At 37.7% G+C, this 16,834-nt stretch overlaps 2 protein-coding genes across 4 annotated transcripts in view; both read left to right on the top strand.

The window, feature by feature from the left end:
* Positions 1 to 4,145, top strand: part of ppp1cb (protein phosphatase 1, catalytic subunit, beta isozyme) — an 11,775-nt gene extending 7,630 nt beyond the window's left edge. Inside the window, exons 3-8 of the mRNA XM_015393812.1 lie at positions 179 to 409; positions 489 to 593; positions 713 to 784; positions 961 to 1,112; positions 3,375 to 3,509; positions 3,597 to 4,145. Of these exons, the coding sequence (XP_015249298.1) occupies positions 179 to 409; positions 489 to 593; positions 713 to 784; positions 961 to 1,112; positions 3,375 to 3,509; positions 3,597 to 3,701 (800 nt within the window). The 3' untranslated portion in view covers positions 3,702 to 4,145. The remainder of the gene's footprint in view (positions 1 to 178; positions 410 to 488; positions 594 to 712; positions 785 to 960; positions 1,113 to 3,374; positions 3,510 to 3,596) is intronic.
* A 2,517-nt stretch (positions 4,146 to 6,662) lies between these two features.
* LOC107096905 (glycoprotein endo-alpha-1,2-mannosidase-like) lies at positions 6,663 to 12,574 on the top strand. Of its 3 annotated transcripts, XM_015393794.1 has the most exons (6): positions 6,663 to 6,776; positions 7,712 to 7,796; positions 7,921 to 8,321; positions 10,996 to 11,105; positions 11,192 to 11,268; positions 11,367 to 12,574. In XM_015393794.1, exons 3-6 carry the CDS (start codon positions 8,006 to 8,008, stop codon positions 12,001 to 12,003), a joined length of 1,140 nt encoding a protein of 379 aa, XP_015249280.1. In that variant the 5' UTR covers positions 6,663 to 6,776; positions 7,712 to 7,796; positions 7,921 to 8,005; the 3' UTR covers positions 12,004 to 12,574. The 3 variants fall into 3 exon arrangements, with proteins under 3 accessions (XP_015249280.1, XP_015249278.1, XP_015249279.1); XM_015393792.1 differs by having other exon boundaries at positions 7,712 to 8,321; positions 11,367 to 12,573; XM_015393793.1 differs by lacking the exon at positions 6,663 to 6,776 and adding an exon at positions 6,784 to 7,032 and having other exon boundaries at positions 7,712 to 8,321; positions 11,367 to 12,573.
* The last annotated feature ends 4,260 nt before the right edge of the window (positions 12,575 to 16,834 follow it).

The raw sequence follows: 16,834 nt of genomic DNA, 5'->3' as shown, positions 1-16,834 counted from the left end.
CAGTCCATGGAAGTGGGACTTGAACTTAGAACCTCTGGGATCCAAGCGCAATGCCCTTACCACTAGGCCCCCACTCCCTTGTTTGCAGTGTTGAGGCCATTTTGCTTCTTCTCTTGTTATTGATTAATCATAAAAAAATATATAAAACGTAACATTTTGTATGTCAACTTCCATTTAGGTGACATCCATGGGCAGTACACTGATCTGCTGAGGCTGTTTGAGTATGGAGGCTTCCCTCCTGAAGCAAACTATCTCTTCCTGGGTGATTATGTGGACAGAGGGAAGCAGTCCTTGGAAACCATCTGCCTTTTGCTTGCCTACAAGATCAAATACCCAGAGAACTTTTTCCTGCTAAGAGGAAACCACGAGTGTGCTTCCATCAACCGCATCTATGGATTCTATGATGAGTGTGAGTGAGTTTATACAGGAATAGATTCTGAATCACACCAGACATTCAGTTCCTAAAATGTGTGCTCGTATATTTGCAGGCAAGCGCAGATTCAACATTAAGTTATGGAAGACCTTCACAGACTGCTTTAACTGCCTCCCCATTGCAGCCATCATTGATGAGAAGATATTCTGCTGCCATGGAGGTGAGGAGCTGAAGTTGGCTCTGTTTTGAAGAAAAAGAGAAAGTGGCAGATTTTGCAGACATTTTAGATGCATATAATTTCTTCTTTAATCATAAGTCGATGTTTACTTTCTATCTCAGGGCTTTCACCTGACTTGCAGTCAATGGAGCAGATCCGCAGGATCATGAGGCCAACAGATGTGCCAGACACAGGTACTTTTTCCTTATATACCATTCACAGTACCTCTGGACAGCAGCCACACATTTTCTTTTATAATTATTTCAGATGAGTGCAAGCACCCTCTGTTCCCCAGAATCTATGTCCTGTGTGTATTAGGCTAAATTCTAATTTTATAATTATTGTTTTCTGCTTTGTGTGCACGTGTCAGGCCTCCTGTGTGACCTGCTGTGGTCGGATCCTGATAAGGACGTGCAAGGCTGGGGAGAAAATGACCGTGGAGTCTCCTTCACCTTTGGGGCTGATGTGGTCAGCAAGTTCCTAAACCGCCATGACCTGGACCTCATCTGCAGAGCCCACCAGGTAATTACTGAATTTGAAGATGCTCAATGTACTACTAGCCACGCTTCTCCAGTTGACAGACCCCATTAACATACAGTGAGCCTGTAATGATAAGGCCGATGTTTTCCTTGATAGAATTGTTACAACCTTGTGGAAGTCCTCTCTACCTTACTGTTTCCATTTTGTTTTTTTTTCCAACTTTTGTTAATTTTAATAGGACATGAATACATGGTATTACATATCTGGAAACTGTGAGTCAAGGAATTTAAATTTTTGTTCTGCAAAAAAACCAACAATTTAAAAGTGGTGTTTATTTTAATGAATTCACCTGATTAACAGTTAGGTAGATCCACAGATTGAGAGTATGCCTGTACTAGCTTGACATATTTGACATGTTTTTCCAAAGCAACTCTAGCTCAGTCAGATATGGATGGAAAAGGGTCTTAGAACATCAGTTTGAAAGTCTTCCCACACATTCTCAACTGAATTTAGTTCTGGACTTTGACAGTATAAAGCGTTACCTTTATAGCCGTCTTTCCATCCAAATTTGTTGAGAATTTTAAGCAAACTTTTATAAAGTTGGAAACAATGTGAATTAGCCGTGTTTTAATCCAATTCAACGAATTAACAAGAAATAGTGACATAATATTTTGACCTTATGCTTGGCTGTAGTAAACAGGAAGTAGAGTTAGCAGGCTAGCACAGACCACAGACCAGTGATGGACTGAGGTTTTAATCAATTTGTTGCAGTCAGTAAATTGTAATTATTCTATCAGGTCAGTATTGTATTAGTGAAGGCTCATGCCATCCGGAGACATCAAGAGAGAAGTATGATTCTAACGCTGCATTCAGGATGCCAGCTTTAGGCAGAAACAGCTCATCAGTCATGTGATATAAATATTTGCTTTGTCAGAACTAATTTGGAAAATATGTTTCAATCTCCTTTTAGGTGCATTTATGCTTACTGAAAAAATATAGAACATCTCCAGCAAGTGTAAAAAAAAAAATGTATAAAGTTTGCTAAGTATGATTCAAAATGCGCAAAAAAGGGTTGCTGGAAACACATCTGTTTAGGGTTGTTGTCTCCCTGTAGCTTCACCCCAGCTTTAAGGCTTTGGCAGCCTTTAATCAGATTTCTACTTTTATTCCTCCACCGCCATGTTCAGTGGTTGGTGATATATATCTACAAGTTAGGGCTGAAACAATCGCATTCATACTGATTAATAGATTATTGAAATAATCATCGACTAATTTAATAATTGATTAATCATTACTGGGGTAAAGAGACTCTAAAACATGCCTTTAGTTGTCAGAGCAGGGCAGTAATTATACCAAGATTCTAAAAAAAACCTTCCCAGAAAGACCTTTTGTTTGCATAGCAGTGTATTATTTTTGAAACAGCCTTTGTCAGTTATGCAGATAAATCTCTACAACTACAAAACAGGTTAAGCAAAGACCATATAATACTACAGCCTAATGCATCAATAAAAAATGCTCTGTGTAACAACAAGAAACTACACCTGGGAAAGAAAAAAAAAAACTAGGGAATGAATAAATTAAAGCTCTGACTGCCAGATCAGCTTAATATTCTGTATCAGCAAACTGTGTGACTTTTTTTTGTAGGCGATGACTTTGTTCCTGCCTCTCTTCAAAACACATTTCTGTAGCGCATGCCCCATTGTCCTGAAAACATTCTACAGCTTGAGTTTTGAATCTCTAAAGCTCTTGTGGAATAAACATTGGCCTCTTGGCTACTTCTCTGATTTATGCTCCTTTCCTGCCTGTCAGATACTTGTATGTATTTAAAGGTCTTAAGTTGTGCAATACTGTTTTGTTCCAGCTGATGAGTGGAACATTGTTTCGATATGTTGGGATACTGTTTAATAATCTAACACAGTGTTAAACTTCTACTGTGTGTCCTGGTCTTAGTATTTGTTCAAAAATGTTCAGTAATAAAACTATAAGGCCTTCATAGAACGACTGGAGTTAAAGTTATAATTTAAACACATCTGATCTCCATTTACTAATTAATTGACTTCTGAGTTTCCGCCCATCTCTGTTTTGTATTTGTATCTGTTCTGAATTCTGCGGCTATGAGATGACAAAAATGTAAAGAATCTTTGTTTTAACCACAGTGGCTGTATTAATGCTCAGAAGGTTTCATGTTTATGTTTTTGTTTGCTCTGTCCTTATTGCATGGTCAGTTACTGAGAGTGGATGAAGATCTGTTTGTTGCTATCGATCGCTGTGGGCGTTAGAATAACACCAAGTGTCTTAAAACAGGTTGTGGAGGATGGATACGAGTTCTTTGCCAAACGCCAACTGGTCACACTTTTCTCAGCTCCAAACTACTGCGGGGAGTTTGATAATGCAGGCGGCATGATGAGTGTGGATGAGTCCCTCATGTGCTCCTTCCAGGTAGATAAAAAGAAAATGGAGTTCTGTCTTTTTTTTCTGGAGTACTGCATTGGTACAGAAATAATCTATTGTCTTCTCTGTTTTAAGATCCTAAAGCCCTCAGAGAAGAAGGCAAAGTACCAGTACGGTGGGGTCAATTCTGGTCGGCCTGTGACCCCACCGCGCACCACCCAAGCTCCCAAAAAGAGGTGAACACCCAGCTGTGGCTTTTCTCCCCACTCCTCGTCATTTTTATCCATTCCAGATAACCAAATAACGCCCCTTGAAGAAAGAAGATCAGGGCTTATCTGATTGTCCAAATCCTACTCCTCTCAGCCAGCCTCTCGTCAAAACCACTGACAGCTTTTTTCTTAATGTGGATGTGTATATAAACTTGCTGTGATTTATCTGTTAGGGTTTTTTGCCTTTATGTTAAGATTTTTTTTTTTTTGATAAAATTATTAAAAGTTAACCTAGTTGTGGTTTAATGCTTATGCTACTTGAGGTTATCTGGGAGTCTCTGCTGTTTAAGGAAAGGTTTTGTTTTCCGTCTGAGTGAGATGACAAGGTTAACATAAAAGACACATTTTTTTGGTCTTCGTAAAAATTAAATGAAGATTTGACATTCTTTTACTTTAACCTTTAAGAGGGAAAAAAGAAAGATTCATCTTGTGTGTTTTAATCGGGTCTGCATATAAGCTGCAGCTCCAAACCAACAGACGAAAAAAGAAAAAAAGAGTATGATTTCAACTGAACACAGCATGTGTAGTACTTTTAGTGGTTCTTGTGCACATGTAATTTTTTGTCAACTGTTAATAAAGAGCATCTTCATATTTGAATGAACAAATTAGGCTCCTTTAACTGTGGACTGCATCAGAATGTCTTCTTGGCATTGGTTTGTCTATTTCCGTTTTTCTTCCTGTACCTCATCTCTAATCCTACACAAAAAACATGCTGCTTTCTTTCAATAGCAGGTATTGATGCTGTTCTGTCATTATTTTTTTCATCCTGATTGTTTCCACCCTTCCTCTTATCCTCTCGATTTGATGACTGATCAGACAGTGTTATGAATGTCATGGGGGTTGGCAAGTATTGTTATAAGTTGATGATAAATCAAATTACAAAAATAAGAACCTCAGAGACCGCCATTAATATTTAACCGTTTTATTCTAAGGTTGTTTAATACTAGCTTTCTTCTCCTCACCCATTCAGCTGAGGTACAAGGTGAGAAAACCAGCAGAGCTGGGAGTGGGCGGGAAGTTTTAGCTTTGCTGTGCGATTGTGTTGCCACCTGGTGTGTAAATATGAGACTACGGTGCAAAAAAAAAAAGTCTTGTTTTACAGTATCCAAATAAACTGGGAAGGATTTTTTTTTTCATGACATTGCCAGTATGAAATGTGGTGTCGCTTATTGCTCTGCACTACCACAGTTAACACTAACCAGCTAAAAGGTTGGTTGGTGTCATTGTTAGTTTTTACTGATCATCAGATGCTTTTGAAATCTTAAGCAGTTTTATTTTTTTTTCATTTTGGTTTGTTGTATTTTTATGTTTTTCATTATTATTAATTACTTTTGATCTGCCTAACTTATTTCCTTGGTGTTACCAAAAGCTGTTTTGCAGTTTGTAAAAGTTTATTTCCAAGTGAATACATTCAATAAAGTTGTTGAAAACAAGTGTTTTGTCCTTTCATCTTTTTAAACATGTGCCTCAATATGTAATTGAAATAAACACTATCAATTGCACTATTATATAACATTTAGTACTTCCTAAATAAATACGCAGATCCAAAAACCTGTTTTTTTTTCTAAATATATAGCAAAACCTCTGTAGGACTACAGTATGTGTGTTTACTATCTGATGGCTCTAAGGGTTAACACTTATGTCCTTGGCTGCTTCAATCTGCAGTTGTATGTGTACCCCCTCGCTAAAGTTCATAGGTGAGAAAAAACAGATTTACTGTTTTCACCCTAAGTTACTCCAAATGAGTTCTGTATATGTATATATATATACTGTATATATATGCACTGTTGCTGCATGCTTATCCAGGAGAGAGAAATTCAGTAACTCAGTACAATAAGCTGTGTTTCCTTAGATGGAAGACATGTCACTATATGCTATATAGATAAAATTAACTGAAAATAAAGTCAAATAAATACATTTGGTCTATCCAAACTTATTCATTTAATATATATATATATAAGAACAATCTAATGCTTAGCTATTAAAAATACATGTTTTTGATGAAACTGTTAGGGGTGTCAATTGGCATCAGTGAAAGTGATATTTTGTCTAAATAATCATATCTAACATGTTTACTGCTGATTAGATTCAAAGGAAAATAAAATGTAACTGTAGAAGCAGGACAAATGTGGTTGTATCAGAGATACTATTTCAGTTTCCTCATGATGATGGGGAACTCTTTGAATCAGGCAGGTTTTATTTTAGCCAACCCTTAATGAATATGGAAGAGTTGAAACAACTAACCAAGTCATAACTTGATTATAATTAGAATAAGCTTAATTTGGTAGGTATGTGTACACATTTGACAAATATTAATTTGTGCATACTAATACAATAAGACAATAATACAGTGGCAAAGAAAACGATTATAGGCTGTGGAACAGAGAACATATATGCATACTATAAACAAAATGGGCATTTTTTTATCATTGAAAATATCTGTTTTTAAACCACTATGATCAATTGTTTACATTGTAAAAGCAAAGTAATTGCAACACATTGCATAAAAAGGTGTCACAGTTTAGTACAGTTTTCATGAAGAAGAATGATATTCAGTCTCAATTGTAGTTTAGTAGGTGGGTATTATGTATCTGAGGCAGGCCATTTGGTGCTTTTATTTACATAATGTTTAGATTCATATACATCTATTTATAGACGGGGTTTTTTTACGATTATTAATCTCTTTTTCAGATTATATCCTAAACATATCGTGATTCTTTTTAGTTGCAACGAATGCAATTAACTGTTTCAGCATAGATGAGTGCATTTTTTTTTGTGTGTGTGTGCAGAGTTTGGATGTTGTACAACCTCTGGCCTAATGGGGGCAGCATATCCCCCTCCAGTGAGATATCTCAGACCGCGTTACCACCGCTGTCTATAAACATGGATGGGTCACACTGAATGCCTAGAATGCTCGTGGAGCGTTTGTAGATCTGCGCAACTTCCGGGACAAGTGCTAAACCAGAAGGGCTAGCTCTGTGCACCGTCATCTACATCATATTTAGCGGAAATAACTGATAAACTTTCTAACACTCTGTTAAAGCAGGTTTGTTTTTAATCGAAGGAATATATTTGTTTTAAGTTGAGGGCTAGAGCGGGTTATGTTGTTGTTTTTCGTGCTTAATGCTAACATGTGTCTCATGCTATAGCTAGTTTCTGTTGTTGACAGGTCTGAAGTTCAGTGCACTTTACTATGACTTAATATGTAAATATGTATGAAACGGGGCTTTTTTTTTTATCAAGCTGCTGGTTTCATTGTTTTATTGTTGTTTATATAGCCTGCACTAATAAAGACATTTCAGGTAAACTATTGTTTTTCACTAAATAATCAAAATTGATGTATCCACTATTACTGAAAATAATTTTCCATGTGTGTTGCTCAGAGCAGAATTTATGGGGACAGGTTAAAGATCATCAACTTTATTTTCTTGCTTTTTTTGTATTATTTGACGCTCTGATAGAAATCCAAATATTCTAGCCAAAGTCAAAAAGGAGGGTTTTTTCAATGATTTCACTGGAAATGAACTAAAACAGTTTGTAACAAAATGGAAAAAATTTGACCCAAGAAAGTAGGAAGCTATAATGTTCAAAGTGAAGTTTCCCTTTCCATTGATCAGATCTCCAACATAAAATGATCCAGCAATCAATCATTTCATTAGGACATCGCAATTTAAGATATGTTTTGATGAAACCACAGAATAGTTCACTGTAATATCATTTGTCTTATTAAAAAAAAACAATAAATTACTTCTATGCTTTATTGATGTTTGTGATCTAAATCATAATTTTTTGTAATAGATAGTAAAACTTGTTTTTTGTTTTTAAATACTTGAACAATAATACAATTATTGCTTTCTTTTACTTTCTAATGTCATGTTTCTCTCTACTGTTCTCGGTAAAAGCTTTTATAGTTTGTTTTTTTTTAACTGAAAACTTTAAAACAATCTTATGAGATCTGTTTCTTGTTTCCTTGAACAACAGCTCTGTGTCTGATGTCCAATGGCACCATGTCCACCGTCAACCCCTTACTTCTGCTTCAACAATGAACTGTGGGAAGCTCCCGGCTGTGAGTGAAGAATGGCTAGGTTTAGGCTTAAATCCTGCATCAGCTTAATCGCATTGGCCTTGCTCCTACTCATTATAACGCTGGTTTTAAAGACTCTCACCCCTGAGGACTCCCCTTTTCACAGGCCTGTTGAAGTTCAAGTCGATCTTCACAGACAGACTGCTTCTCAGAACCAGAGGGAATACAACAAAAGACCTGAAGAGATCAAAATGAGTGACCCTGCTGAGTCAGACAGGGATGCAGAGCTGGAAAGCACACTGAGGAAGTACCCTCCTCCAAACTACTATCTCCATGCCTTCTACTATATTTGGTATGGAAACCCCAAGTTTGATGGCAAATACATCCACTGGGACCATCCACAGCTGCCACATTGGGATGCACAAGTGGCTCAGCAATATCCACAAGGAAGGCACGTACCCCCTGAAGACATTGGGGCCAACTATTACCCATCCTTGGGTCCTTACAGTTCCAGGGACCCCGCTGTTTTAGAGGCACATATGCAACAGCTGCGTACAGCAGCCATTGGTAAGAACAATATAAAGCTTGGCTATTAGATCAAGGATTATCAGTGATTAAAACTCCTTACTTTCCTATAAACTTTTTCAAACTGATGACATAAATAGGATGACGTAAGGTTCAATGTATCCACTTTTTTGTACTGGGAAATTGTATTATTCTCTGGTAATAATAATATTTGTCTGCTAAGGATAAAATTCAACGTTGTCTTTTGTTGTTGAGAATATTTCAGTGTGTTTTGGGCCATTGAGGTCTGCTTCCAAACAGAAAGATATTGTTGTGGTTGATTTTGGAAAGGTTTCTCTTTTAAATGGCTAACAGGATTTGGAACAAAAAAAGTAGAATCTTTTTTTGCCAACATAAAAGTTGCAAAAACATTTTTTCTGTTTTGCTTGAAGTGCAGAGTTAGAGGAAGGAAGAAAGGCAATGCGCCCAATTAGACAAACTAAGCCTGGTTTAACATGATGAAAATGTAGTTGGGTTCCTTTTTTTTTTTTATTTTTTTTTTATAATTCCTCAATCTTTTTGTAAGATAATTATTAAGGTTCAGTCCGGTGTTCAGTGAGATCAGCATACCCTGTCAGACCAGCATACCCGTAGTCAATACACATGCTTACGTCTGATTTGTGTATCCCTTTAGTTTTGTACAACAAATACAATTTAAACTACCTCAACGGATGTGTAACCCTTTAGTCATGTCCCTAAAAAACAATTTAAGGTCAGATCGCCATGCACTTGAAAAAACACCAAAAAGTATGTCATGAAATCATTTTTTTGTACATGACTAAAGGAATACATGCTCATTGAGGTAGTTTAAAGTGTACAAAACTAAAGGGATAAACAGGGATATACTAAAGGAATTAACAGGTTTTGACTATGGTTATGCTGGTCTGACAGGATATGCTCATCTGATGTAATCTATGCCAAGAAGGACACATAGAGTTAGTCCTTGGAGAGAAAACCTTTCGGCCACGTTTAGTAAATGTTGAACAGAGATTCTCTGACCACTGAGCAGAGAGGAAAGTAGGTGTAGAACTGCAAGTCAAAGACCCAGTCCAGTTCGCTGAGACATGAAACAATAAGATTGAAGGCCAAGAGTCAGGTGGATAATCTGATAATCTGAACCTGTTTTCGGCAACAGAAGCGCTCGGAACATTAAGGACGTTCTCCGAGTAATTCAGACTTTTTCCCACAAAATAAGTCAGACATTTAGAAATTAGGGCTGGGTAAAAAAATCGATTTAATCGATTTTTTATCGATTCCTTTACATTTTTGCAAAATCGATGTGTAGGGTATGAGATTGATTAGTTTTATAGTGATGCGTGCAACGTTCACATTCAAATGAGCAGGCATGTGCAAATGCCGACCCAAGTAACACACCACTCAGCAAGCTGTCCAAACTGAAGTCTGATGCTGGAACCATTTTGGATTTGAAACAGCTAAAGATAATGTGCTGGATATGTGACATTAAGGTGACTTCCCACTACATTGATAATGAGTGGCGCCTCGCATCTCCTGCTACAGACCACCAAGATTATTCAAGCCAGACAGCTGCAAATATAGCAAATAGGTTGACTGAAGACATTAACAAAAGGGGGCTAACCAGCAAACACCCTGTAGTTGTTACAGACAACGCTGCAAATATGGTTTGTGCATTGAAGATAATGCAGCTCACGCATGTCTGCTGCTGTGTCACGTCTGCTTGCTGGAGAGAGGCTTCACTTTTTCACTTGTCACAAACAAGTTTGCACTTTTTACACAGCTTTGTTCACATCTCAATTTTAAACTGTCTGATTAAGAAGTTTGCTCTTTGTGTTTAATATGATCATATTTTGAAATACAGTTGAACAACTTTCATTATTGTAAAAACAGATCGAATCAAAATTAATCGATTTAGAACCGTATGAATCAAAATTAAATCGATTCAGGACTTTGGTGAAAATACCCAGCCCTATTAGAAATCCAGATCATGTGGTTATTTGAAGAACAATGCTCACAGTCCTTTACATGGAAGTTTGACCAGCTGGTCAGGATTCTTCTGTGACTCCTGCCTTCTTATGGACACGCCCCACAGAGAATCCCAGAGTGACCCAGAACTCTCTGGAGGAACAGGATTTTCCCCTCTTGCCTGTAAAGATCTTTGGACCCCTTAAGCCGGGCACACACTGTGTTTTTTTTTGTCATGCAAGAATTTTTCAATCGGACTTAGTTTCAGCCTTAATCTGGGGTTGTGTAGTATACAGGGGGTAACGAGGGGCAATCAGCTTCTAAGGACCACCCCCCTATCAGGAATTGTAAGGTTGGGAGAAAATCAAACATGTTTGAAATTCAGTCAGTGGTCGTGAGGTCTCAACAGATCATCAGGCCGCACAGTGCGAGAATATGCATCTTGAGCCATGAACTTTCAAACCCTGTGGTTTTATCGTACAGTTTGAGCTGTAGCTGCATGCAACGATTGAAAATATTGCAAAGTGTATGTCTGGCTTCAGAAAGAGCTGAAGACGGCCCAGATTCTGACTTCAGATGATCAGAAGTCAGTAACGGTCTTGATTGATGGATAGATTGAAGAATCAGGGGAACAAAACTGACTCAGGGAAAGTAAAATACTGAAGAATAAGCCAACATAACATTAAAATCTGATTACCTAATGTTGAGTCTGATTTTGTGTGTGTTTGGTCATCAGGTGTCATCGCTGTTTCCTGGTATCCCCCTTCAACGAATGATGACAATGGTGAGCCACTGGATGAGATAATGCCCTCACTGTTGGAGGTAGCTCATAAGTACCACATCAAGGTGAGTTGAATAAAGCTTCATGCTTTCTGAGAAATCTTATCAGATGTTGAACAAATCAGATGGAAAATATATTTTTCCATTTCCAGGTTGTGTTTCATATTGAGCCCTACAAAGGAAGAGATGAAGTCAACATGTTTACCAATGTCAAATACATCATTGAGAAGTAAGTGTTGCTTTAGATTAGCTGATTTTATAGCTGTCTTCCATAATCAGTGAATAAATGTCTTTATTTACAATTGTTTGCAAATCTCTTCTCCTTAGATACGGAGACCATCCAGCTTTTTTCAAGTATCGAACAAATGCCGGCAAGCTCCTTCCACTTTTCTATGTGTATGACTCGTACTTGATTAACTCGGAGCAATGGGCCAAGCTGCTTAAACACACAGAAAGCGGGAGCATCAGGGACACACCGTATGACGGGATCTTCATCGCCCTGCTGGTCGAAGAAAAGCATAAAAGGGAGATCCTGACCGCAGGGTTTGATGGCATCTACACCTATTTCGCCACCAATGGTTTTACCTACGGCTCCACTCAGCGCAACTGGGTCTCCATCAAAGCTTTCTGCGAGGATAACGACCTCTTATTCATTCCTAGCGTGGGCCCAGGATACATCGACACCAGCATCAGGCCGTGGAACTTTAAAAACACTAGAAACCGCATCAACGGCAAATATTATGAAACCTCACTGAGCTCTGCGCTGGAGTCAAGGCCGGATTTTATCTCCGTTACGTCTTTTAACGAGTGGCACGAGGGGACTCAGATTGAGACGGCAGTTCCAAAAACGGGTCTAAGTGTATACCTGGACTATCTGCCCAACAAGCCAACCATCTACCTGGAAATAACTCGCAAATGGGCAGCAATATTTGGTGGAGAGAGACAAAGGTGGCAGGACTTATAATCAAAACCATTTATTTATGGTCTATACTAAACTACTGAAAAATTGCATCTCTTTTTTTAAGTCAATTATTATGAGAAAGTCCACATTACCTACAGTCACTGTCATTATCTTAATTTCAACCCCAGTCATGAATGTGTTTTTTGATTTGCACTTGAACTGTTATTTTCTGTTTACAAGCTGTGAGTCATACATGGTCAGCTGAGATTATTAATCTAATTACCAATCCCAGCTGGTACTGTCTTTTTTTATTCCTGGCTTTTCTGATTTCAGGAATGAATTATGCTCAGAGGAATTACTTGATATTTAAAAAAACGTCCCACTTAATAACTATGAGCCTTAATGACTGCAAATAGTGATGGAACAGAATGGCTCCTATGATTTAAAGCAGATAGAATGTTAAATACCATTCTTTCACTTGATTTATAAGCTCTGTTATAAGACCGTTAGAAATGTTGGTATAGAGCTTAAGTTTTTGCACAAATCACTAAATAAACTGATCAGATACCGACGTGTTGATTGTTTTAAGCATACTTCACATTTTTGCCAGTGTTACTGTTATCCTCTTAGCAATCAAAGCTAAGTTAATGTAACGGTACTGTTTTATTAAAGGTATTGTGGAGGATTTTCAGAATTTTTTTAAAAGACCCGCCCTCTCCATTTAAAAAAAAAAAAAAAAAGCACATGCACAACCCTGTACCCGCTCCTGAGAGGGAACGCCTATAAAACGCGTGCGAGCGTCCACAAGGAGAAATGGCCTCGTGCTCTGTTTAAAAGTTGCTGTTCTTATAGCTCATAAAACTTTACTGTGCCCAAACATCCATCCTAAATCCCTCAATCATTATATATAAAGCAGGGACTATATAGTGGACTTTATAGCGAACTCAATTAAGTGACTGTTTGGACAGATCATCATTGCTTTTATCCCCTGGTTTTTCAGGCAACTCCACCTCCATTGCTCAGTGTCTATTTCATCTTCGTTATTAGTCACCGATGTCGGTAAGCAACAGCCTATGGTGACAGCAAACCCCATAATGCTTTGTGAGGAGAGCTCTCTGCGCAAAGCATTATGGGATATATCTACCTCTTTTGAGGCATGAAAGCATGCTTGCACAGAAAAATATAGCTAACAGGACGAGTACGTAGGACAACTTATCTAGATGATCCAGCCGGAAATAAAAGATACCTCTTTACCTTTAATGGGTGTTTTCTCTCCAACATCTACAGGCTGCTCTGGTGAAGGAAACACTTTCCTGATTTATGTTCAGTCCATAGAAATAGTAGATCGATATGATGCATTTAGATAATTATAAGTGATAAAACCTGAGCAAATTAAGGAAAAGGGTGATTAGACTTTGAAAAGCACTTATTTGCCAAACTGGCTAATGTGAATATTTCAGAGACGGCCAGTCTATTGGGATTTTTATTAACCATTATGTTTTGGGTTTTAGAAGAGATTTTGAAAAGAACAAATAAGCATGGAGTGACAGCTGGGTGGACAAAACGGCAGCTGGCCAAATAAGCAGTTGTTACAGTTTGTCGAACAGTCTCTGAATGCTCTGTATGTCTTAAAACAAAAGGGCCAAAGCAGCAGAAGATAACAGCATGTGCCATCAGAGGATTCTGAAGCTACACCAAAATCATCAGCAACAGATTCCCTGGTCTGATTGGTCTTGACATTATTGAGGACACTTAATCAAATGGCCAGAATACATATATCCAGATTTCAGGCTATTTTAGGAATAGATAGGATTTATTTTCATTGTTCAACTTGAGCCTCTCAGTGGCAACTCAACCTAATTTAAACCCTACATTCTACCTCAAGGTTATGATAGAGGGGCCAACTATGTCCACACCTTTATCACCACTGTCTACCCATCTTCTGATGGCCGTTTCCAGTAGGATAATGCACAAAGTCACCTTCTTGGACATGAAAATAATCGCCTTGTACTCCAGTGACATCCAATTGCTAGATCTTAGTCTAATCGTCAACTTTGGAATGTCTTGGAATGTAAAAATATTTTCATTTTTGTGCTGCTTGCAACCCCACTCAGCAATAATAGGAAGGCCTCTGGTCAGTATGAACCAAGTTTCCATCCCGTAATTGAATGCCATGAAAAATCAAGGGAGTTCTAAAGACAAAACCATGTACTGTTACCCAACGCCTTTCAATAACAGTGCATTGGAAGTATAACTAGGAAAGCACTGTACAAGTCTGGTCCATTTAAAGTGTCTGACATCTGTTGAGGGAAATCTGTGAAATGTTTGAGTTAAGGTTGATAGCAAAGAAGCTTTCCACTTTTAGAAACTTGATTGATTGACTTTATTGATTTCACAGTGGAGAAATGTACTCGTTACGTCAGCTCAAATAGTCAAAGAAGAAGAATGTGCCAAAGGAAGAAAAAGGTGCATGGGTTATATACAGTATATACAGTGCGTCAAAATACAATGGCTATTTTTTTTTTTTTGTAGGATCATTATACAGGGTTATTGCACACGGTTTTTACATAGGTCCTTACATAGATGAATATTTACATATATATTTATTGCACTGGGTGTCAAATGTAGAGAAAGAGGTTATTGCAGATGGTATCAAACAGTAAACTGCACATTATACATTGCACAAGTTATTGCCATTGTAGTGTCGCATTGTAGAGTCTGACTGCAGCAGGGATGAATGACCTGGGTAGCGCTCCTTTTTACAAACATGGTGTAAAAGTCTTTCACTAAAGGAGCTGCTAAGCTTCTCTACAGACTGGTGTAGAGGGTGGAAGGTTACTTACTCATCCTAATAAAAATTATTAAAACAGTGCCTTTCTGGGTAAACAGGTTCAACTTAGAAAATAAAAGCAGCTAAGATAAAAATGGAAATATCTGAGTAGAACATTAGAGTAAAATAAAAGTTCTATACACTTTGATTAGAGTGAAAGTGCTTGTTTGAAAAGAGCAGTTTTTAGCCTGGATATGAAAAGAGAGTGTCAGTGTTTCTGATTTAGGAGAGAAGGCATTCGGATGGCGGGGAACAGAACGGCTACAGATCCTGGATCTCATAGTGGTCAGAATAGCAGGAGGCACAAAAAGGCTGGCCCAAGGGACAGAGAGGGAGTGTTAACATGGAGGAGGTGGAAGACCTAAAACGTATAGAACCATATTTTCAATTCCATTCTGTATCTAATTGGAAACCGTCTGGGTTGTTGAAATGCAGAAAAAATGACCTTGGTGTTCTAGAGATGATGAGGGCAGCGGAACTCCGGACCAGTTGGAGTATATAAGAGATTCCAAAGAGAAGAGAGCTGCAATAATACAAGCTTGCTGTAACAAGACTCTGGACCAGTTTTGCAGTGGTTGACGGGGTGAAGGACAGGCGGATATGGCTGCTATATCTCAGGTGGAAGTAGACGGATTGAATAATTTTCTTAATGTGAGTTTGAGAAGGTTAAGTACCTTCAAAGGCTTAAATCTTACAAATACCTGAATTACTGTGCACATATGCAAAAACTCAGCAAGCAAGCTAGGTTTAGTGCTGATCTACTGTACAATGTTCCTGTTGCTTATTGAGAACAGGATTAAGCTTTTTTGAACAACACATCTTGTGAATAAAAGGTCAATAAAAGATATTTACTTTGAAAATATTTTTTTTTTTACCTTTTGAAACCTGAAATTAAACTTCCTGGTAAAAGGAGGCTTTCTACTTACTATGTGTAAATAACATGTTGGCGAAACATACATTTCTAAATGGACCAGCTGCATATCCTGATCAGGATTAGGCAGTTGTTGCAAGCCTGAAAAAATAGGGCAACATTATATAGTACAGGATATTGACCCATATGATTCAATATCCTTTTAAGGCTGTGGTGATTCTAACTGATCATATCAGTCTCCTAAGCTCAATGGGAAAAAAAGAAAAGACTAATAAAAAATCCACTAAATACAGAGGCTCCTCTATTGGCAATGGGCATCATGTACATGTTGTCTTACATTCTAAAAATTTTTTTTCAAAGATGGTTTTTAAAGCTGTCTCATAATCCTTGAAATATAGTGTTATAAGCTCATGTTACTTGTCAGTTTTATTATTCTGTTTTACGCTTTGTTACATTTCTTCACTTTTTCAACTCATAGGAATGTATGGTACAGAAAGAACGTCTTTCATGAAACACACAGAAGAGGTCTCTGTGGGCCATTGTTTGGAAGCTCTTTTCAGTTACACATTCTTAATGGACTGCGCAATCTTTTCACCCAGAATGGATTCATTTGATTTGCCTTCAGTGCATTTCCTTTTATTTTCATTTAACAGTTCATTCTCTCTTTCTTTCTCTCACCCTCTCTCTCTCTCTCTCTAAATATATATATTTATATATATATATATATATATATATATATATATATATATATATATATATACGTATATACGTATATGTATATGTCTGAGGGACATTAGCTTCTCCTTGTTTAGCGTCTTACATTTTCTAATAATTGCTCCAACAGTGGAACTTTTTTCACCAAGCTGCTTGGCTATTTTCCCATAGAACTTTCCAGCCTCGTGGAGGTGTACAATTTTAACTCTAGTGTTTTTTTGGACAGCTCTTTGGTCTTGGCCATGTAAGTAGTTGGATTCTTATTGATTGTATGGCGTGGACAGGTGTCTTTATGCTGCTAACGACCTCACATGTGCATTAGGATAATAAATGCAGTGGAGGCGGACATTTTGAAGGCAGACTAACAGGTCTTTAAAGGTCAGAAGGTGTTCAAATACTTATTTGCAGCTGTATCATACAAATAAAGAGTTTAAAATGATATCGTGTGATTTCTGGAATTTATTTTAAGATCATGTCAC

This window comes from Cyprinodon variegatus, unplaced genomic scaffold (genome assembly GCF_000732505.1).
Source record: "Cyprinodon variegatus isolate N-32 unplaced genomic scaffold, C_variegatus-1.0 Scaffold658, whole genome shotgun sequence".
Lineage (NCBI taxonomy): Eukaryota > Metazoa > Chordata > Actinopteri > Cyprinodontiformes > Cyprinodontidae > Cyprinodon > Cyprinodon variegatus.
Note: the sequence above shows the minus strand (reverse complement) of the source record. Positions and strands in the feature narration are given on the sequence as shown.

Bases quoted from the DNA above. Each gene is read 5' to 3' on its own strand.
- LOC107096905 (XM_015393792.1), top strand. From the start codon at position 7,808: ATGGCTAGGTTTAGGCTTAAATCCTGCATCAGCTTAATCGCATTGGCC. The intron at 8,322-10,995 runs GTAAGAACAATA...TTTGGTCATCAG, and splicing joins GCTGCGTACAGCAGCCATTG to GTGTCATCGCTGTTTCCTGG. The intron at 11,269-11,366 runs GTAAGTGTTGCT...TCTTCTCCTTAG, and splicing joins GTCAAATACATCATTGAGAA to ATACGGAGACCATCCAGCTT.